General features: G+C 34.9%; 1 protein-coding gene across 2 annotated transcripts in view; it reads right to left on the bottom strand.

The window, feature by feature from the left end:
* LOC140158505 (transmembrane protein 134-like) overlaps positions 1-24779 on the bottom strand; it is a 33796-nt gene that overhangs the window by 970 nt on the left and 8047 nt on the right. Inside the window, exons 1-5 of one of the 2 annotated variants that reach the window (XM_072181608.1) lie at positions 19829-20068; positions 11626-11705; positions 11050-11126; positions 5217-5258; positions 2366-2422 (exon numbers count right to left, since the gene is read on the bottom strand). In XM_072181608.1, coding sequence (XP_072037709.1) covers positions 2366-2422; positions 5217-5258; positions 11050-11126; positions 11626-11705; positions 19829-19912 — 340 coding nt within the window. In that variant the 5' untranslated portion in view covers positions 19913-20068. Of the gene's footprint in view, positions 1-2365; positions 2423-5216; positions 5259-11049; positions 11127-11625; positions 11706-19828; positions 20069-24779 lie in introns of those variants that run through there. The other variant, XM_072181618.1, reaches the window with a different exon arrangement.

Genomic DNA, 24779 nt, shown 5'->3' with positions numbered 1-24779 from the left:
CAATAATAGGACATGGGGAATTTGTTAAACTTATAATTGAATATGAATTTTGCTTCCACCTTGGATCAAACATGGGACCTCTCGCACCAGAGTCAAAGACCATAACCACTGGAGCACCACTCTCTTTCATGTCATCATTGTCATGTCAACTGACACTTTGAAAACCAATTTGGTCACTTCATATTTGTTCGTTTGTTTGTTTAATATGTTTTCCTTTTGCTTGTTTTGTTGATATTGGTTTAATTTAAAAAAAACAGCTACCATCATTTCACCCATCCAAAGACATATAATTGCTATACAGAAATCAACATGCACAACAGACTGTGTAATCAATAGTATTACATGAATTAATTATAATTGTTGATTAAATATAATTATATCCTTTCATATGGATTTTAGCCTGATAACAAATACAATCTATCGGTGGTCAATTTTAATAAACCAGTAAATTGCAACAATATATCAATAAAACAATATTTATGTTCATTTCTGTTATTGCAATTGATCAACTGCTGCTGTATATTGTGTGTACAACTTTTTGAGCTTGCAATAATTTGGTCAATTAGATGGGATTTGAAGGCCATCAATCAATAGAATTAGCAATGATAACTACTATGCACGCCTTACAAATTGATCATTTTACACTTTAATTGAGTATTATTTTAATTATATCATTATTATTTATTGTCATCATCATCATCATAATTTTTTTTACAAATTAAGCGAACTGCTATCCGCCTATTTTCCACAAGGTCCTATGCACACGCTTGACGTTGTGTGCATATACGTGATGGTTAACGCATAAAAGGAACTTTGCAACAGATTAAACTATTAATATTGTTATCAATATTGTTATAGTTACTATTGTTGTTGCTGCGAAGGTATTTACAGTATTCTCAACCATTTTCAGTATTTTTCCAAATCAGTGCAAAATACTAGAAATCAGTCCTAGTTGGCATCTTAGTTCAATCAATCTTTTATTTTTCATCAATCTCATAAAGCATACAATGTAACAACAGAGGTAAATTAAATTATTGCACATTAACAAGTATTGATGAAGGCAGGTACATCACAAGGCCAAGAGACCTGAAAACGATGTACCACCTTATAACATATAATTATAATTGTACATTAAATAATCAAAACATTAATTATACACAAAAACATAAAAACATACAAAGAACCCATCTTAAGTTATAAAAATGCAAATTAAAGCAACAAATAATTTAGCAGTGTTTGAAAATACATTATGGTGAATTGTGTACAGAGTCGGCAAAAACAAGAAATTATGAGATTATGAGAGGTATAAATTAGATTTTAAATACCTTAGTTGTTGTTATTAATAGCTATTCCAGTTGAAATCCATATACCCTGTATGGAAGACATGACCTTTTAAAATCTCCCACACAGGGAGTGTGAATTTCAAGAGAGGTTAACTGAATGGGTGACTCCATTTGATATCTACACCCCGAATGGGAGATTAATGTCATGTCTTCCATAGGGGGTGTATGGATTTCAACTGGAATAGCATCAATAGCCCAATCTTGTTAACTATATTGTTAATCATATCCCTGCTCCTCTTTTTCCTCCTCTCCTTCCTCCTCTTCCCCCTCCTAATCATTGTTTACATTATAAGTACCACCATTGCAATTGATGTCATCACCAACATTAGACATCCAAGTATGTAATGTTTTTTTTCCTGTTGGAACTTTCATATTATTCAGGTGCTACATATTTGATATATTTATTCAACTTAAAAAATATGTTGCATGTACTGAAGTAAAATATAATCGGGTGGTCTGAAACACCACTCAATATTTCAGGATAGTTCCAGGGATAGTTCATTCTAATTTTTGAAGACTTGTGACTATGTGTATTCATGAGCATGTGTGCAAATGCTTCTCAAATTCAAAATGAGTAAATTATCTGCACAAAGAGACTTATATCTCACAAACAGGTGCAAAAAGGCTATTCCAGTTGAAGCCCATACTTCCCCTATGGAAGACATGACCTTATTCTTCCACACAGGGAGTGAGAATTTCAAATGGGACTACATGAAATGGGTGACTTCATTTGAAATCCACACTCCCTGTGTGGCAAATTAAGGTGATATCTTCAATATGGGGTACATGGATATCAAATACAGTGGAGTACCGTCATAGGGGTACAGGGGAAAGTGCCCCCCAATCGATCTGAAAATGTAGAAAATCCCTTAGTAAAATTGCCCCAAAACGGCTTGTGCCGTTCAATCAGACCTGGAGCCCCCAATCATGGTCCCCCCATATGATGCCACTGATCAAATGGAACAGCCCAATATGCATATATTTGAAATGGGGAAATAATCTATGACATTGTGTATACTTACATCCAGGAATGAAAAACAGGAAGCCTACTACGAGAAATATTGCTGCTGCTGCATGCTCTGTAAATGTACAACAAAATAACAACTGGTTTAAGATCTTTGAGTTTACACATGTTAACCATAAAACATGGATCCTTCTAAAAAATATGAATGATAGCCATCAACCAGAAAAACCTACCCCAAAACCCACTGACCATCCAGACTCTCAACCTGTATCCTTCAGTGAACTTGTACGTACAATGCTATACCAACTATAGCAAGACCATTGATCAGACAATCAGCATTATTGTTTATCACTTCTGTGTTTATGCTCGTGTACACTCGGCACACACAGAAGTAATAAAAATTTAACTTTAAGCCTAACTTTCCCTTCATCATGCCTTATAATTAGCCCTAACCGACCTCAATACTACAAAATATTATTCTACAAACGACTGCAAGACCAAGCATCCCAAAATGATCCGATGCCAAAATCACATATACACACAAAAACGTTGGCCAAGCAGCTTTCATACTCATGGCCAGCTATCCCCAGTCCTTTATCTGTACCAGAAGGGCTGGCGATTTAAAACCAAAATCTTCTTTCTTTTTTCCTTCCTTCTTTCCTTTCCCTTCGCCAAAAAGCAGCAGGACCGTTAGGGGTAAGTAAGCATTTTCAAGATGCAGGAGAGGGTATTTGATGTCAAGAATTAAATAATTAAATTACCTCTTTATTGCAAAATATGAGTGTATTTGATAAATCTAGACATTCCCTGCTCTTGCACTGACAGGCAAAAATTAGGGATCGTCTGCGTGGTTGGCAGTGGCAACAACACCGGTATCTACATCTAAAATCATTCATTTTTTCACAAAATGAATATTATCTAACTTTCAGAATATTATGTACAGAACAGAATAAACATATGCACAGGGCATAATTTAGTGTCAAAATTTTACATAGCAAAATTGTGACAACATTTTATTTGCATAGCAATAATTATGTATGGCAATGACATATGTTTGTGTGATTTCATAGCAATTTGGCTAGATTGTGTAGCAAAATGCGATGCGATACTGGTCATATATGCCCTGCATATGCACACATAAAAGGATAATACAGAAAGTTATAGATATTATTAGAATATGTAAAATTGCAATCAGGTATCAAATGTTTACACCAAATAATTAAAAATAAATTTTTAAATGTGTAATTAACTTAAAAGGAAACCAATGTTAAAATCATGAAGTGCAGAAATTACATTTCTTATTCATCAAATCATTACACATCAGCTGAATACAATTTTGACTTTACAAAGTATATTCTAACAATAAAAACCATCAAATTAATAATACATTTTCACGAAGGGCTGAGACTCCTAACAAAACTTCCGTATAATAATCGATTTAGCATATCTTTCAATTTAAAAACACCTTCACATACATGATGCACAACATTGGCTAAATGTCATGCTACATACTCACTGCTCTGGGTATAATAGCGATGACAGCCATATATACAAGTCACAGACAATTCATGCCGACATCATCAATTATAAGAAATGTAAATCTTAAAGGGACGTTCAATTATTTTTTAGTCTAACCATTAATATCTGTGTCAAGATTCTTTTAGCAATTCAGACCCTTCATATCTTAACACTAAAGTTGGATGAACAGAAGATGAGTTTTTAAATATTACATGGATCACATCGTCATATAATGTAGTGTCTACCGAGTAATGAAGCTTTGATGACATTTTGCACGAGGTAATTTTCATTGAAATAACAAATATGTGTGAAGCCTATTAAAAATCAAAATTCAAATAAATGAATTTCACTGTGTTTTTATGTTTATTTGTTTTTATGCTAAGTAGCTCTAGCTTAATTTAAGCTGCCTAATTTATTGGGCCTATGAAACCATCACTTACAGCCACAGAATGCAGGAAGACAGCTTTAAAAGTTTCCCTTTTTCCATCAGACAGTACGAAGTATAAAATATTGCGATACAAGTTCCCAATGGCATTAGCAACCATGTCAATACATAATACAGGCACAGTAAAAGAGCACCATTATGCACACATACCATATCACATGCATTGAGAGTAAACCCTTTGTTTTTGATTGATCATCACTTGGCCCCACTCTCCTTAACACACTAATGTATCCAGTGAACGTCTTATGCTATCATCTATCACGCTTAACTTACAAATCATCTTATCTCATTATTGGCTTTTTAACCTCATACATCAATGTATGAAAAACTCACTTCCATATGGTATGATCAAATTGAAGTTGTTGTTGTCTTTTAAAATAACGCTTTTCAACATTGAAATTTCATGTATTAAATTTGTTTCACTGTAATAACATGATATTAAGGGTGAATTATAGATAGTTATCATACCCTGGGTGAACCGAGTGTGCTGCTGGAAGTTGTTTCAGATGAGGCTCCAAAGCAAAGTATACTTATTTCTTGTCACTTTTCAAACCAAAAATTCCACTTCTAAGAAGCCAATGTGCACTTGATGCAAGGATGTGAGAGTTCCTTGTTTCTGCACATTTCCTTGTTGTATTTCAAGTAATCTACCCTTTCTCCCACCCTTTCTGCATAGATGCTCAATACAAACACTTCCATCTGCGATCAGAGGACCCAGGTTCATCCATGAAGGTAGTACCTTCATGGTTCAACCATCTCTAATTCTACCAATTGATTGCACTTTTTTCAAACTCTTATATTTCCATCATGTCTGTACTCAACCCATGAAGACAAATCAGTTTACTTGTATTGACTAATTTGTCTTCATATAGGTTACATGATTTCACTACCGTGTCTGATGAATAAAGAAGAAAAAAAACAGAAAAAAAAAATGTTTTTGTCTTACCTCTTTGTACTGCTTCTACTAAGATTCCAGCTACTATAAGAACTGAAAAACAAACACACAAAATTATGTAATAAGAACAACATATACACTGAATTGACATGAAACTCGGTTACAAATGTATGACCATGCAAGTGAACACAATGCATCGGGACATAAATAACATTGAATGTACTGTGTGTTGTGTTTAATAGGCAAGGAGGCAGGTGCTTTTGGATCCTTCTGCTCGAATACTGAAAAAAAGTTGAGAGTAACACCATGTTGGATTTCGTAGTGGCAGATTCAACATCAAACAAATACTGTCTGTTTGATTTGAGAAGCTGATATTTTGAATGTTTCCATATCAGTCTGCTCCAAAGTAAAGGCAGTATTTGCTTGCAATTAGTAATACACACCTTTAAGTAAACTAACATTCAATATTACCAAGGCCTGTGTGAGAATAAAAACGTCTCAACCAGGAGCCATTTTCACCTGAAGTATTGCCTGATTCACAGGGATTTCATGTGAACCAGGAGCTTCGAGCCAGCCCAATTCAAAATTCTATTCAAATATTAGTTACCAAAAGTGGCACACACCATATATTTTTACTCAAAACTGATCAAATTAAACTTACTTAATTCATAAAAGGAAATGTTTTGTTCATTAATGGACACTGTCTAATAATCAATTTTAAGGTGATGAAATTATGATAGATCAACAGGTTAACAGCCAAAGTCACTTTTCTGTTAAAATAGTTTGCTCCTGGTTCAGGCTGCACTGGTTACCAGGAACCAGGGCTGTTTTAGGTTTTACTGTCTCCCACTTATAGTTTGATCAGCTTGTAATCGGTGGGCCTTATAACATCGCAGATTAATATCAACATATTTGATTTTGAGAATTGTCTTTTGACATCTCGCCAGAAGCATCACAATTAATTCAAGTCAAATACTTTATCTACTTTCTTTTGCACACAAAATATAGACCAGACATGTCAACTATAGCACTCTTAACGTGGGTCTACTTAAGAACCTAACATTTCCTGCCGATTATGAGCTGAACAAACTATAATCTTTCCTTGATTATTACATGAGAAATTAGAAGAGAAACAGCTTCAAATTATATCGAACCACAAGTTGTGTTTTGATTTCACAATGAGTTGAAACAATTTTGGGGACAAAAATGAGTATTGATTGGTGAAATATGAATCTCATTTTGGACTTTGGCATAAATGTCTTCTGAAAATGAAGATGTTATATGGTAAAACCAAGTAAAGTATTAATTTGAGCTAGTTGCAAATATGGATTTATTCTGGCTAGGTAATGAATTGCAACATAAAATTGGGCATATTGCTTGTTTATGAGAAATCAAACTCAAATTTGATTGTAGCACCTGAGACTTAATATAACTAAAAGCACTGCCACTGGTCAAATCGATAAATTGCCACGGATTGGTAATGCGGTTGAGCTGTTAACAATTGATTGTGGGTTCCCCTCTTATCCATGTACGTATAATTGTCTCAGATATTATTAATAAGCAATGTGCAACTACAAGTATAGAAAATTTCACTTAATAGTGTACAATTTTGTGTAAATAAATGTCAGATTATGTGTATGCATGAGATTGTAGTACAACTTGCATGAATTGGCTGATTAATCAAGTAAAGGCTCCTGCAGGATTTGCCTCGTCTATAAGCCAGAGAGTTTTCCAATTTATTCCAATTTACTTAAACAATATACCAAACTCATAAATATAGCTTGCAGCAATCAATCCCTTGTTATGACTCCTTCCGCACACCTTGCATATTAATTTTGAAATTAATGTTCATTTATGATGAGAATAATCTGGGTTTTGCAAGCATGGATATTGCCTGTCATAGAATATTTTTAGTAAAAATATATTATTGATACACATATATGCAAAACTTCAAATAAAAAGATTAGTATAAAAACAAGTTGTGTGTAATAATCAAATTGGGTTCTTTTTTACATTTGTATACTGTATTAAGTATGGGCATTATTTACAACACACACACGCCATACATATTGTGTATGTTGCTCTCTACCCCTAATAGCACAATATATATAATATGGTACAGTGTGTATTGCTATCTACCCCTGATAGCACAAAATGTATTTTACAGTATGTGTTGCTATCTACCCCTGATAGCACAGTATGTAAGGTACAGTGTGTGTTGCTATCTACCCCTAATAGCATAGTATGTATGGTACCAAGTGTGTTGCTATCTACCCCTGATAACACATAATGTATTGTACAGTATGTGTTGTTATCTACCCCTGGTAACACATAATGTATTGTACATTGTGTGTTGCTATCTACCCCTGATAACACATAATGTATGGAACAGTGTGTGCCGCAATCTACCCCTGATAACATATGTATGGTACATACAGTATGTGTTACTATCTACCCTGAAAACACATAATGTATTGTACAGTGTGTGTTGCTATCTACCCCTGATAACACATAATGTATTGTACAGTATGTGTTGTACCCCTGATAACACATAATGTATTGTACAGTGTGTGTTGCTATCCACCCCTGATAACACAGAATGTATTGTACAGTATGTGTTGCTATCTACCCCTGAAAACACATTGTATAGTGTGTGTTGCTATCTACCCCTGATAACACAGAATGTATTGTACAGTATTTGTTGCTATCTACCCCTGATAACACATAAAGTATTGCACAGTGTGTGTTGCTATCTACTCCTGATATACTGTTATTCAGATTTCCTTTAACAAATTAAGCGTACTGCTAGCCGTCCTGCGCGTATTATTTTACACAAGGTCCAATGCACACGCTTGACGTCGCACGCGTATACGCGATTGTTAACGCTGAAAGGAACCTTGGAAAAAATTATAACATACAATGTATTGTACAGTATGTGTTGCTATCTACCCCTGATAACACATAATTTATTGTACAGTATGAGTTGCTATCTACCTGTGATAGCACAGAATGTATGGTACAGTATGTGTTGCTATCTACCCCTGAAAACACATAATGTATTGTACAGTATGTGTTGCTATCTACCCCTGATAACACATAATGTATTGTATAGTGCGGTTTGCTATCTATCATGATAGCACAATAAGTATGGTTGGGTGTCTTAGTACCCCTATTGACTTTTCTAATTTACACTTGCCATTAATGTTCCCATTTCAGTGCACGTACATGTAAGTATAAAATTAGGTTCAATGTACTCAAGACAAGTGGGATGGTAGGAGCAGTATCTATCCAGTTTTTGCCATTTAGCTAAAAAACTGCCTTGTACGTAATACATTGATTTGAAATGAGTCAAGGAAGCCAATTATCACATTTATATTTATGCTCCCTTCTCAAGTTCTGACCTCTCTGAAGTCACATGAAAACAGGAGGAAAAGAAGGTTAGCATGTCATTGCCAATTAAGAATATTGTGGGAAGTAGAATCATTATTTTGATTCTGGAGAACTAATTACATAGACTTCTGAAAACTTTTGAAAATCAACTTCAATCTTTGTGAGAATCGATTCACAGATTTTTGACAAAATTTTATATTCTAATCCTGGAAATCATTTGGGCATTGAGATGCACTGGCTATGACATTTGTTCAATAGTAGTAACCAGTTTTAATATCCTGTTTTGTATCATGAATTACACAATGTTTTGCATATGGGAAATGTCCAGTTTGACTTTCATAACACAATAAATATCAAGTATCCTCTTGAAATTACTAAGGTGTCTGGTGACTGATTAGGTTCAATTGGTGCAGTACATGTTGAGGATTCTGTGTAACATCATCTCCATTTAAATCTCATGTCCCATTTGAGTATGTCTTGTTCCATTAATTAGCAACTTGGGCCTATTGGCGATAAGACCATGTTTTACTGGACTGTGGCTTTATTAGGGTTTAGAAATGGACGTAAGTCTTTGATGTCAGTGGAAAGCCCATTTTTGTTCTGACATTATACCAACATCTCATTTTTGCCAAAAATGAGATAAGGCAGTGTTGCAATGAACCCTTTGTATTTTATGACTATAAATAACATGAAATAAATACAAGCATATGACAAAACTCCAATGGGCTTTTCCAGTTGAAATTGATACTGTACATCCCCTATGGAAGACATGGCCTTAATCTTCCACACAGGGAGTGTGAATTTCCTGATTACCTTAATGGGTTTCTCCACTTGAAATTTACACCATATCTGTGTGAGAGATTAGGTTCATGTCTTCCATAGGAGATGTATGGATTTTACCTGGAATAGCCTAATACTGTCATAACACACAAGAGGACAATGAAATGACTAAAAGGAACTTTTTGTCTCACCAAAATTTGCAAAATGTTGTTTTATCTTTCATTGTCTATTTGCTTCTACTAATGTTGCGTATGGACTTTTGAGATTGATATTAAAGGCTATGTAGTCATTTAGGACAGTACAGGGAAAACGCTCCTGGGACTGGCGAAATGAATGCCTTTGTCAAATGGTGAATTACTCATTACACCTGTTGCCATGGTTTCGTCCAACTCAGACACATATCAAATTACTTCCTATGTAAGGCATCCAGGCAAACCTCACTCTATGACACTGAGGCTCACCATACTTAAGCCTCAATGCATTTTTGATAAACATTTACTTAGACATGACATGGTTAGTACTACAGGTTGTAAGGACTTGATCTAGGCCAACCAGGCTAGCATATGTCTCTGTTGTGATGACTCCCAGGGTTGTATGGCAATTTATTCTTCTCTTGACTCAATTATTAAGACATCAAGATAGTTTGTAAGGCATATGTTTTGATTTGGCAATAATATGACATCACTTAAGGGTTAATGTTTACCCAAACCACTCATCTTAATATGGCATTTATCATGTAATAATTCATTAATCACTTGTATCAGGGTATGGAATAAGATTTCAAATTTCTTAGATATCCATCCAAGGGCTAAGAGCAAAATTGTTCACATGATTTATTGGGAATGTCCTTTCTTTTCCCTGCTCTTTTTTTCAATAATTTTTTTTCTCTCTCTCCATACAGGTCAGCATGTATAAGCTTTGGCTTTAAAGTTTGGCTTGTGCTATTTGTTTGAGCCTCACTCCACTAAGACCCAAGTGTGTGTCCGCCCGGACTGACTGCTTAAATAAATATGCTACATACAAAATGTCAAGAACAAATCTAATAGTAATATTCCAAGTAAAATCCTTGACATCATGCAAGCGCTTAGAAACCAAAAACAATCACCACAGCATTGGAAATGAAAACGAGTTGCTTTTTTATTACTTGTAGTCAGCTACTGTGTACAAGCAACTGCATACTTCTTTGATTATATTGCTAAAACAATTCATGACATTTTGCATTGATAATGAGTACATTTTTGTGCACTAACTGTATAAGCACACACTTTAGTCAACCTGATGTGCTCCCCTTCCTTAATTAGTGCCCTCTGTAGATTTTTCTGCTATACACCTGTTTAATGTTTAAGTACCCCTTTGTGTGCAAACGTATCATGGAATTGGATCAGACCCCTAATTAATTCTGTCTCTTAACACACATAGACAGTTGGCGACATCTTAGATTAATTTTCGGCTCGCTTACGGTCCAATCTGGTTATTGTGTCTAAACGTATGTACATTTTAATCAAAAATCTTTTTTAAGAAAGGAACATTGACAGAAATCCAATTTTGATGAGTTTCCATGCACTCAAGGTTGACACTGTTTGTCCTAGTTTGTGAATTGAGCCTACTCTTCTTTGTTTTTCACAGACCTCATTGCATTGCATTGTAATTGATGTATGGGATTGTGTCCATGTCTGTGGGTGTTGTATTGATGTTTGTTTCATATAATTCTTACCTATTCCTACAACAAGAAGCAGTATACATGCTAAAACAGCTTTCCAATTTTGTCTTATTGTCGGATGCTGCCACCACCTATTGTTGGGAAGAACAAAGAAGAGAAAACAATGACAATATTGCAAAATGAAAATAACAATCTTACAAAGTTGCCGACCTTCATCAATATTTGCAATCATAAGACAGCATTTTTGTTGTTTTTGACTCATCACATACTGCAAAAAGGTACGGTCTGCAATCTCCTCCCTGAAAATCGCAAAGAGCTCATTTTATTTGAAATGCTTAGACTTATGTCAAGTCTTTGAATTGTATGATTGTTGTTGCTAAAAAATGTGTAAAATAAGGGTTTCAACAACCCATTTTTTAAACAGGTTTTTAAACAATGGAACTGATTTTTGAAAAATTTGAAATGAAACTTTCATTCCTAGATGACTCAAACTAAAGCCTAACGTAAAGGGTTAATCGCCAATGCTATATGCAATAGGCCTATTGCAAAATCAAATCTTTCAATTTTACTAACCTTGAAAATTTAATTCTTAGTTATTTTGAAATAGAGCGTAGACACAATAATGCTTACCAATTGATACCACCTGCTAGATATTCTGATTCCTTGATTGCCTGAGCATCTGTACTAGGTTCAGAGCCTTCTATTAATGGCTGCAACACAAAAACACAAGAAAAAACATTGAGTCACAGCTACAAATTCAATGTTGATGTTATGCAATGCGGAAAATGGGTACAAATGAAATTGAATACCCCTGGGTTGCATATCAATTTTTTTTCGCTCTCCAAAATGTCTCACAGTAGACTAGACTTGCCATTATGCATGCACACATCATACATGTGTGCCACAGGTGCTGATGTTCACAAGCTACCTAACATACCGTATGTGTTATGTGGAATGTTTCTGTGTTTTTGTCTAGTATGTCTACACTGGTAAGGGATCAGCAGATTTTGTTTGAAATTAGAGCACCAACTATGCATAATGTGGTTTATTGTCACCAAGTAGTAGGATGACTAGAGATTCTGAATTGACTTTTAACATTTTCATTCCTGAAATAGTGGATTTTAAGGGATCACACCACTAAATCAAGTTCCTATTCTTTTATGTGTTAAAAGTCACCCAAGAAAACGTCATTTTCTCATGGTTATAATGTCATCGTTCAGTCAAAACACCATTTTTCCAAAAGTTTATGATATATTCTACTCTAGAACCAGCATGAGCGGCTCGATTTTTCGCAGTGGTGCAAACTCTACAGCTCAGCGCCTCTATGTTGTGACATCAGTTGGTCCGGGAGTTGGTCCATGGAACCAAAAAACCTTCAAAATATTTTAGAATTGTAGTATTTTTCATCTTTTTATGCTCAGATGATTAGAAAAACATCCACAGAGCACAACTATCACCAAAAAATTGGCATATCAGCCTTCATTTCAAACTTTTTTTTCCATTTTAATGTTCCTGGTATGGTCAGTGAATTAATCACTAGTTCTTATTTCTTTAGTCAGATAGGGTAGGACCCGATTTAGTGGTGTGATCTCTACATGAGTTTTTGTCAGTGTTACATTAAAACACTTTCAGACAGTTGCACTGTCTGTCTCCACATTCTACTTACTATACCTTGATGTGGGTTTCAAAGTCCACACAATTACCCCTTAACTTAATAACTTAATCTATGGTTCAATATGCAATGTATTAAAGAACTGTGAAGGAAGAGTAAATAACATTAATGTGAAGGATAACAGCAGCGCTATCAAGAAGAATAAGTTGTTTGTAAGTGACGTAAGAAAGCTTCAGTTCCCCACCAACCAGTTTTTTCTGTAAACCATGCAAAATCAGCCTTGTAGCCCCAGAGTCCCCAGTAGATGAAGGTATTTAGGGCATGCCCCGGACTAAATCCAATTTCTTTAACTCTTTTTACATTTTGCCATTTTCAGCAAAATATACACATAATTGTACCTCGGAGCTCCTCAGATTCCGAAACTTGACATACACATAATTGAGATATTTCATTTAAAATCCATAAATCCCATATGGAAGACATGACCTTATAAACTTCCACACATGGAGTATGAATTTCAAATGGGGTTTCTTGAATGGGTGACTCCATTTGAAATCTACACCCCATATGTGGGAGATTAAGGTTATGTCTTCCACAGGGGGTGTACAGATTTCAACTGGAATAGCCTTTTATCATGGTTGACTTTACTGCACAAAGAAAAACAACATTTCACTTACTTTCATAAGAATTGTATAAGCGAAAGTGACTTAAACTAAAGAGTACCACCATAAGCAAAAAATAAGAAGAATATTGTCATGCAAGTTCTGCTAGCTAGCGGAGCCCCTACCATTAGAAATATCCCTCTGCATGGTAAACAGATCATTTGGTAAGATGAGACAAAATGAAGCACAAAACCAGTTTAGGGTAATGGATAAAATTTCACTCTCTTGGCAACTGTGATATTTGATATGTTGCATTTATACAGCTATCCTGACGGCTTGTTATACAGCCTTTGCTGTTGGTTTGCTAACGGCTCCCAAACACTACACAATGAGGGATATCCGTCCATTACAAAGTGAGGCTACCTGGAGGGAACATAGCAACCGTCTTTACAATTTTGACAAATTCAATTTTAAAAGAAATGTTTTGAGAGGGCTAATCATTCACGAATTTGGCAGTAGAAATGGCTTCAATTTGGGCTTCTAATTTCTGCACCCAACAAAATTATTCCTACCTACCGGTCTGAAAATAGAGTGTCTTTACTGCAATAACATGGATCTTTGCCTTATTCCCCTAAAACTTCCATAGTCGGTCATGTGATATAGATTTAGACGACTAGGCAAAGTCCAGGTTGCTGCATTCCCACCTTAGAGAGTGGCTCATGGGGGCACTCAATTTTGGGTTTGAAGGGGATCTGCAGTCAGCAAATCAAAAACATGGATCTTTTGATATAGGAGATTGTGATTTGGCACCAAAACGAGGTGAAGAGGTAAAGTAAAGCCCGTAAAGTGCCAGCATTCAAACATGCCATCCAATTGTGCGAGAGTAGCCTAAGTAAACCGGCAAAGGTGCTTAAAAAAACAAAATACGCTATTCCTATTGAAATACACTCCTTATGGAATACATGACCCTAATCTTAAACACAGGGGTGCAGATTTCAAATGGAGTCACCCAGGTAACCCCATTCACAGGATTAAAGTCATGTCTTCCATAGGGGTGTATGGATTTCAGGTGGTATAGCCTAATTTGATCATGCTCTACTTTGTTCTACATAAAAATGGCAAGAATCACATAGTGGATTGATATCCACATGCTCACTGTTTGCCGCAGATGTTAGTTGTGCTTTGCATAATGTGTGACTGACACATGCTTATGTGAATTTATGCGAGTGTAAGTTGGGATTTAATTGATAATAATTTTTGCCATTTATACATTGAACAAAGTATATAAATCAGAAAAAGTGGTTTAAAAAAGTTACTGTCTTATCCGTCTTCTTATACAAAATTCCAGTTTGCAAATGGCAGTTGTCAGTGTTTTTATAGAATGTAGAAACAAAATAATAACCATAATTAATTATTACAATGATACCGGTGGTGATAAAAACATAAATGAAGGTAAAGAAAAGTGATATATACACAATACAGAATTACACCATGCAGTCACATATCCACCGTCATGCCTGTGGGCGCTTGCTGCACCAAAAACAAGGCATAAACAGGCACTGAAGACAAAAACATACATATTTACATTATAATATTTGGAATACCATAATTCATATAAACTAACAAATGATACAATTAAATGATGTCATCTTGGTTTACTCTTTTGGACAGCCATGAATTACTATATATTAAATATATTATTTTGGTTCACTCTTTTATTTTAGACAGCTATCACTGTTAAACTATTCACCCTGGGCAATTCACTTTTCATTTTCATCAAAAATAAAGCTGAATATGTGAAATATTTAGCTTTATTCCATAATAATTATCATAAATTTGTATGCATTTAGCACATTGTACACACACTTTATTCTGAAAAGAAATATGAGGACATTGTTTAGATATCTACTGAAAAATGTCATAAAAGGAGGATGCTAGGATCACGAAATCCTCCTTTAAGGGCCGTTTTTAATTTACTAACAAATCAATTTTAACATACATTTTCAACAAAATGGACCTTTTTAGTGGATCCCCTCCAACCACACATATGCACACACCCCTTGGCCAATTACAGCCTGACTCCTCCCCAAAGCCTATTACATACATAAGTTCACATTGATCTGGTTTTGGGATGAACCACATTGATGCAGATTTAATATGCCCTGCTCTGGCTTCATGAAATGTGCACCATGAACAAAACTGAGTCCAAAAGCATGTGCTACACAAAGTTACATTGATCTGGTTTTGGGATGAACCATATCAATGCAGACTTAATATCTCATGTAGATTACCCAATATCTGACAATTGTGAAAGTTCAAGGTTGTCATCTCCCAAACGTCCTTCAATGCCTTTTTCTATCATCCACTTTATAATGTCAAGTAAATTAGATATATCTCAATACTCTCCTGCAATATATTGTGATGTCAGTGCCAGGGGGATGTGTTGGCTGTATCTGTATATGATGGTTGATCTACAGGTAGGTGTCTTTAAAATTATGTTTATGAAGCTGTTAGTTTTTATTAAGATACACTTTTACTGAGTCCTTGTTAAGTTTTGCAATATATTCAGCAAAATAAAATTGGATAAGACAAAAGAATAAATGCAAAAAAAAAGAGCACTTTTAAAAAGCTAGTAAGACAAAACATAAACACGTTTATATAATAAAAGACAAAAACAGTCTATATTGTAGCCAATATGCCCCCCTGCACAGTGCACACACACACACCCTACATACGTGTACACCCTATAATGTACAACTGCACCCATACTTGTACACATGCACCCCACCCCTCCCCACATACAATGTAATTTGTATTGAAGCTGCTATCTTCTGTAGACATCAATTTATTTGAATCTCTATTGCATTGTTAGGACTCACATTGCTAGCCTCCCCTGAAGTAGATACCTATGGTGTGACAGATATCCCTCCCACACACACAAATCATGCTGCCATAAGGCATCCCTTTGGATGGTCTACAAATGATAATATTTTCATATTGCATTTCCTGCCCTAGGTAATTATTACAAACATAAAACATACTAGCACAACAGGTGTTTTGCATTTGTGTCAACAATTCTAATTGCTGATGAACATGTATCAATTTGATTAATATTGGAGTATCTTTGGTCAAATGTATGATATTTTTGGGGGGGGGGCGGTGGTAATATTACTGCCTTACAAAATTAAAAACTTAAGTCCCTGCCCCTTGTCCCCCTCCCACATACACACAATGCAAAATTGTATATAATGTGGCTGGATGCATTGGGGAACAATGTAAACTATTGTCCTATCCATTAGTGACACATGGTGAATGTTGTCAGTTTCACTCGTCACAACACTTTCCTGATTGTATCATATTGTACCACTGAATGAATTTACAATAATATATCATTAAACACAATTTATGAAACAGGAAATATACATGTATCCATACACACAATAAAAAAAATCATTTAATGACAGTGTGCTGAAAATATCAAAATACATACAAATGTAAAATAAATGTATACAACTGTACTAGGTGCAGTTACTGCTCATTAACCATAGAAGCCATTTAAACAGCAACCATTAAATAGTAATTAAATTTCAATTTTGCGCACCATTTGGCAAAAAAAGGATATAATCCTGACTGCAACACTGCACTTTAAATGACATTTGTGTGTAACATAGTCCCTTTTCTGTATCACTAAACATATTTAACAAAGTACTGTACATTTACCAATGAACATGTATCACTCCAGACAAAAAAACCACTAAAATCATTGAAATTAATGGAATCAATTAAAAAATTCAAGGTTGCCTTTTCTATTTTAAAATGCTGCTTTATAATAGAGTTTCATTAAAAAATATATTAACCCATACAGAGTGTCCATGTTTTAGATTAGCCCCTATCTTGAAGGGAAGACTAAACTCTGCATATTTATTTGTATTACACAGTGCAGGTCATGCATGCAATTGAGGGGGAGGACTTTTGTCAGCCAGTCAGGGTAAACCAGGAGCAAAGCCAACCAAAATCAGGGGAATTGAGACTTGTGAAGTTGTGGCCCCCAACTTTTGAAAGCCAAATAAAATCCAAATTTAATATGTGTAGATAGTTGATGAAGTAATTTGCTATCAGGAGTAGATAGCTGGTGTAGTAGTTTGCTATCAGGAGTAGATAGCCTATGATGCAGTTTGCTCTCAGGAGTAGATAGCTGATGAAGTAGTTTGCTATCAGGAGTAGATAGCTGATGAAGTAGTTTGCTATCAGGAGTAGATAGCTGATGAAGTAGTTTGTTATCAGGAGTAGATAGCTCATGAAATAGTTTGTTATCAGGAGTAGATTGTTGTTGAAGTAGTTTGCTATCAGGAGTAGATAGCTGATAGCTGATGAAGTACTTTTGCAACATAATATGTGTATTGTATAGTCATAAAATATACATTCTGGACTGTTGATGTATATTATTGGAGAAGCCATCCATCAAAAAAGAGGGGTCTGAGATTCCAACTTTCAAATGCATGGGATTCATCAATTGTCAATATGCCTTGCCAACTGACACATGACCAGTCTCCAATTACGATCAATACCAGAGCATCTTTGCAGTTGCCAGATGAAGTCCAATGAGATTGGATGAAAAATCGAAAGGTCAGTCCAGTATTTTATTCTTATTTTCTTCTCATACATTCTGGACCTTTCAAGAGTATGGTATCATTTTGCATTTGGAAGAGGCAGACTTTTCAATAAACATCAACATTGATGGATATCAAGGATAAATCACTCCATTCTGTAACCATCTTTGAACATCCAAAGCATGACATTTGAGTACAAAAACTCATACTCCAAAACTTAAAGTTCAATTCTTGATGCATGATAGTTGGATGGAAGGTATTGAACTTGACCATTTCAATGAGAGCATTTTTAGCCTGTAGTGCTTAGATGACTGTAGCAGAGATACAATTACTGCACCTGTTACACCTGGTCAGCATTCTATCCATGCCAGTACAATATAATACACCCAATGCATACATTTGCATTAATTGTCATTTAATGGAATGATTTGTCCCCACTCAGGACATCAATCTAACAAGTGCTGAGTGAGTCTAACCTGCAAGCCCATATGGTGGAAATTTTCTGCTCATAAAAGGTAATCCGTTTAGAGAATTTGCACATATGTGACCAGCTCCAACAAAACCCGGAACAAGTCGCCACTCGCCAGACATGTTTTTAAGTTATATATAGGCCTTTAAAGATGACATTCCCATTTTAAAAAAAAAATCAAATTTTGGACCTTCAAATCCTTGTAAGTACTTTTTAAAAAGAGGTTTATTTTATCAATAATTAACAGTAGAACTATGATAATCCCTATTCAATTCTGTGTAAGGCAGGAAACTAATTGGCCCATTACTCAGAATAGCAATAAGCAAAAATATCAAGGTATCATTTAATTATCCATTTCTTGAAAAGTATTGATGCTATATATATAATTTTGGTATCATTTTAAAGCTTACTGTAAACTAGTTAAAAACATTGTCATTTTCTGGCCTTGCCAAATTATTAAAAAATAAGGTCCAAGTTAGTAAGAGTAATATAGAAGGAAACAACATTTAAGGGCAGAGTAATGGAAGAGAACATGGACCTTTTCTGACTGGAAAGGAAATGAGGCATCAAGAAATCTTATGAGATATAAAAGTAGATCTCATCTGACCATGTATAAGCAAACTTCTTTTTTTAGCTTGGTTAACATGGTACTACAGTACCCTCTGATAAATGTTGGGACTAATTTTGCATTTTTCTCAAAAAATAACTACACACTGCTAAGTTATGTATATAGGGGCAAGGAATCCAATTACTTCAGTGAAATTTTAGTGATTCAAGTAGTTCATTATATATGTTAAGAAAAAAGGTTTTGATTTGATTTGATTTGTTCGGGTTTTGACAACCCTGGATAACCCAAGAAAGCCTCTATTGAAGCTTATTTCCATTGGGGTCCATTTTGAACACCGGGACAGATTGGGAACAGACAGGGTTTAACACCCTACTCTTTTCGAAACTGGCTGCGAGATACATGTACAGGTATGACTCTCTGCACACGGGACCGACGGCTTAACGTCCCCTCCGAAGGGCGGAGTACTTTCATGATTCATTTACCCAATTCTAAATGAACCATGGGAGAGCGGAAGTCTGAATTTAATCTACAGATGTTGCCAATTAATTTCAGACTTTTTTTTTTCCAAGTCAATATCCCAGCAGGTACATCCTAGCGGTACCTCTTTTCTTATCATAAATAACGTACGACTTGTCTTGAGTCACTAAAATTCTAGTGTAGTAACTGGATTCTTTGCCCCTATAATATACATAACTTTTGTAACCAGTGTGTTATTATTTTTTGAGAAAAATGCAAAAATAGTCACAAATTTATCAAGGGGCGTAGTACCACCTTAAAGGAAGACTATTCTACAATGACTATTATGATTTGTCAATTTTACCTTTTCATTTTCAGATGCCAATACATAGTAAGAGATAACAATTAAAAGCAATAACCCAGTCCCAAACATCTATAATATCATACATGATTCTTCGCTAACTAAGTGCAAGGACAAAACCATTAGTATTACATATTATACAATATGCTAATCACCTTTGCCAAAGCACTCTCTGACGCCTTTGCTGCAGCCACTTCAGACAAGGCCTGGTACTGTGTTGAGCTACTACCTGATGCCATGCTTTAATATCTCACCAAATGTTGTCTCATCAATTCTTTCTCATAACATATTGCACACAAATTTGCTCGAGTATTACAATATCTTGTTGAAATATCTTTCTCTTTGTTACATCGCTGTGTTTTGTCAACAAATTAAACCAATAAGAATAACAAATTCAGATGACAATCATATTTATCTTCTCCATACCAGCGCACTTGAATATGATGCACTGATCCTCTGAATATCAATATAAATGGTTTGGTAAACAACTGCACCATGTGCTCATCTGATCACATCTTGATTGATAACATTCTGGCAATAAAAGTGTATTTACACATGTGCCAGCACCGCTGTCAAACTGGTTGCCAACGATGCTACCTATCTACCGTACAATATGCTATTATAGAGGACGTTTCCAGCAAGAATCTTGTTTATTTCCAATTACAGTGTCGGCATTTCTATTAATACGATCAGTGTCGATATCAGCTGCAGTGATGCGATTACCACTGTGATAAATCCATCTGTTTCAGTTTAGTCTCACCAATAATGTCATCCCAATGTATTCACAGATGAAGATGATGCTATCTTGTCACTTTACAGTGATGTTGAAATATTGAATATGTTACAAGGTGATGAGCTATAAATACCAGATTGACTCCCGGCATTACATTGTACACAAATGTCCCCAAGGTCAGTGCTTACTTCCGAGTGCCTTGTAAAGGCTTGATTCAGTCGCTAGCTACACTGAACTAGATAATTAGCTCAGCGCATAATAAAAAGTCAGCATGGTTCTTGTGTTGAATATAAACACACCAAGTCAGGTGTTCAGTTAAACCATACTGGAGTGGTGAAATTATGCATTCAACTTTACGTACACACAATACAGCCACCAGGAAATATTTTAACTCTTAACACTGACATATGTTTATACTGCACATCAAGTTTAAGTGAAAAGCACACAAAATCATCAGCCAATCATTATCACTTTCATCAATATTCACTGACCAATCCCTAATTTTTTGTTCTTCTGCCGTATAAAGTTAAAAATCAGTAATTTATACGCTGCTGGATTCACACAGAAATCAAAGCAGCATAGAGTGCGTTATTTAGCAGGTAGTCATAGCTTACTAATGTGAAGAGGCTCCACTGCCACATGCACATTTTATTCCCATATGCTGGGAACTACGCAAGCTGCTGTACATATCTAAAACACTTTACTTCATAGACCTGCTATCACAACAGCTGAGTCCAAACTAGACTGGATCTAAAACTCGGCAAACAGAGTTGTAGTGCACGTAATTTACTTTGACAGTGTTTCTATATATGATGGTTTATTTTATGTCTCTCTTCAGAGAGGTGCTTAGAGGTGTATCATAATTTACACAGGGAATTTTCCGGATAAAACTTGTGTACTGAGGCAATGTTTTTCTAGGTTGATGGGGCTCTATATGGGACATTCTGCACTACAAAGCTGTTCCATGGGGCACTCTTTGAGATATTCTACATTACCTTTTTTTGGGGGTAATTCTTCACAATTGCAGTTGAACCGACCTGTCATTGCATGCTATAAAATTATTTTGTGTGTTGTGTGTTGTGTGTTTGTGTTGTGATGCAACTCCAGTATTTCTAGTACATATACATACATGAATGCCAAGTTTTTGTCTGTTTGCGTGTATTATTATTATTATTATTATTATTATATAAAGCTCATTTATTGGGCGCCTTTTCAACAAAAAGCCAAAGCGCCTTACAAAATTAAAAACATCATCCTTCATTATTCGTCATCATTCTTGATCAGTTTAAATACTATTTTATCACAAAAATTATATTTTTGAATGAGAAAATAATACGGCTACCGTTATCTCCGTTATGCCAACTTCATTGTTGTCTTGAAGGAATGAATCCATCACAAACTTGTTTACTAATTTTGCGCTTCTATATTATCTTCTATATAGATCTAATAGCAAATTAAGGGGGTACTACACCCCTGTGGTAAATTTGTGACTATTTTTGTATTTTTCTCAAAAACTAATATCACACTGGTAACAAAAGTTATGTATATTATTGGGGCAATTAGGAATCCAATTACTACACTGAAATTTCAGTGACTCAAGACAAGTTGTTCAGTAAATATGATAGGAAATGAGGTACATCCTAGCGGTACCTCATTTCGTATCATAAATAACGAACCGTTTGTCTTGGGTCACTGAAATTTCAGTGTAGTAACTGGATTCCTTGCCCCTATAATATATACATAACTTTTGTTACCAGTGTGTTATTAGTTTTGAGAAAAGTGCAAAAAATAGTCACAATTTATCGAAGGGTGTAGTACCCCTTAAATCAATATAGAATATCATGTGTAATACTGTTTGCAGCTCCTGTAGATAGCAGCTAATTATTTGAATTTATATTCAGAGATGTGCATGTAAATGAATTTGTCTTTTTTAGTCAATGATGATACCACACCTTCCTTATATGTAGATGTGCTCAAGCAGGAGAACGAATATATGTCGAGCTGTTGTGGTTTGGGAAAACCACCCAAAAAAAGCTTTTTTTATTTAGCTGTCAGCTAGCGATCTTTATTCATCCAAAATAAGCTAGTGAGCAAGCAATCAAGCAATAATGCTATCACCTGTAGAAAGCAATTCACACATAACATTGAATTTATTTAGTCAAATTTCTACAAATTCCAATGTATTCCAATTTGTATCAAATATGATGAAATGAAGCGGCATATGCTTTTTTTAGTTTCAGTTTCAATTTATTTTCACCAAGGTCAAAATACCTAAGCAGAGCGCAAGACAATGTGAGAAACAATTAATATATGTGACAAAAGTAAATAAATGATTCCTGCCCAAAAATTATGATTTAAATGATTTTATGAGACAAGTGCAAACTGAAATTAATCTGAGAGAGACAAAATCAGGACTTAATTAGGATTAGACACCAGACCTTGCGGTAATCTGTGAAAACTTTACCAGTGTAGTACCTGAATTCATAGCTGACACACTGGTAATCTCAACTAGTCATGACTGCCTACTCTCCTTCTGTGTCTTAAGAGCCAAACAACAAAATGAAGAGGTCTATATGATTTCACACAACCAAATAGATATATGGTTTAGTGCCCTTAATTTACTCCTGTTTAAATTCTATAAAAAAATTAATGGCATTAATTAAGCATTAAAATGCATTTGCATAACTTTGGCAAAATTTTATGGGTCACAATTAGTAATGTTTTCTGCATACGTGTACCACAGATGTAACAGATTAAGTAATTTTTAATGATTTTAAAGCAGCCTTATTTTTATCCAGTTTGGTTGTAAACTGTTACATGAAACACTCCAACTGTTAATCATTTCACAGGTTGAAGTTACGAGGGGCGGTCAAAAAGTTCGTACAACAAGGTACTTTGTAGCACAATAATGAATTTGGTATCATTTGAAAGCTTGTTCCTTCAAAGCATTATTTGGGCAGAACACTCTGCAGAGGAAGCCTACACAGGTACTACCAGAAGTGAACACAGGGTCATTATGGAAATTTCTTCCGACAGTGCTGAAAACTCAAATAAAATTTAACAATGTATAGTTGCTGTAAATTTTAGGTTATATCTTTAGTACCATGTAAACCTCCCTCTCCTTAATATCACACAATTTCCCCTTATCATACAATTACATTCAGAAGAGAACAAGAAAACATGTCTTTATTTAGTTCTATTACACACTATTACATTTTTGTTTTTGCATTTAAAGGTAGATAATCTGATTGTTTCATTATGGTGTTTTGTTGCATACATTAAGAGGGATTGAACCCCAGGCCTCACGATTACCGGTCATATGAAAAAGCAATGCAATTAGCTACAGCAAAAAACAATACATGGGTAAGTCTACAAGTAGTCATGACTGCCTACTCTCCCACTTTGATCTTTTACCTTTCCACATAATGACATTTGCTAGATAAATTATCTAAATGTATAAAATTAGACCAAAACTAGTTCAATAACCCTTAGAGCGCCATTCTTGAGACACAGAACAAAATGTTTTGGAAAATATGATAAAAGACAGATTAAAAAACCCCTGTTTTTGATATATTATCTACTCCTAAGTTGAAACTGCAGTTGTTTCTTTGCTGTTGTTGTCTGTTTCTTTTTGGAACCTGATTTATAACATCTTTTTAAATCTGATATTGTAATTGATCTTCTCCTACGTCAACGTAAAATTGTCTTGCTTAGTTAACCATGAAGTGTGTTAAAATCGTACTACATGTAGTTAGCATTGATTTAATAAATGAAACATGGATACAAAGCATGCATAATGTGGATGAAATATGAGAAGCATTATGACGATTCAGAGTGTAGGCTTACTTAGAGTTTCCAATACCTGAAGGCTTACTTAGAGTTTCCAATACCTTTAGTGCATGTGCATAGTTGAATGTAAATGGAGTTAAGGGAAGGGGTATGAACGTTTGGACAGTATTTATTGTGGGACATTAGAGCACATCAGACATATCGAATTGCATTCTGAATACGAAGAATGGCCTTCTGATATCAAATAATTTTGATTTTTGAAATTCGCAATGTAATACACATTTTATGGCAAATCATTCAAAATTGATATTTTTGATATTTAACAGTACTCAAGTAAACTTTATAAATCTGATGATTTCTACGAAAGTGTATGTAGGTGGGATGAAAACCGACGATCAATTGAAAATTTTGACCTTTTATATTGAAGATATGGATTTTTTTCCCAAAACACCAAAAAAAAATTAGGTCTTTTTGGGGAAAAATCCATATCTTCAATATGAAAGGTCAAAATTTTCAATTGATCGTCGGCTTTTCCTCCCAGCTACATACACTTTAAGACTATATCATTAAATTTATAAAATTTA

This window comes from Amphiura filiformis, chromosome 1, assembly GCF_039555335.1.
Source record: "Amphiura filiformis chromosome 1, Afil_fr2py, whole genome shotgun sequence".
NCBI classification, from domain to species: domain Eukaryota; kingdom Metazoa; phylum Echinodermata; class Ophiuroidea; order Amphilepidida; family Amphiuridae; genus Amphiura; species Amphiura filiformis.
This window is presented reverse-complemented; position numbering and strand designations above follow the sequence as displayed.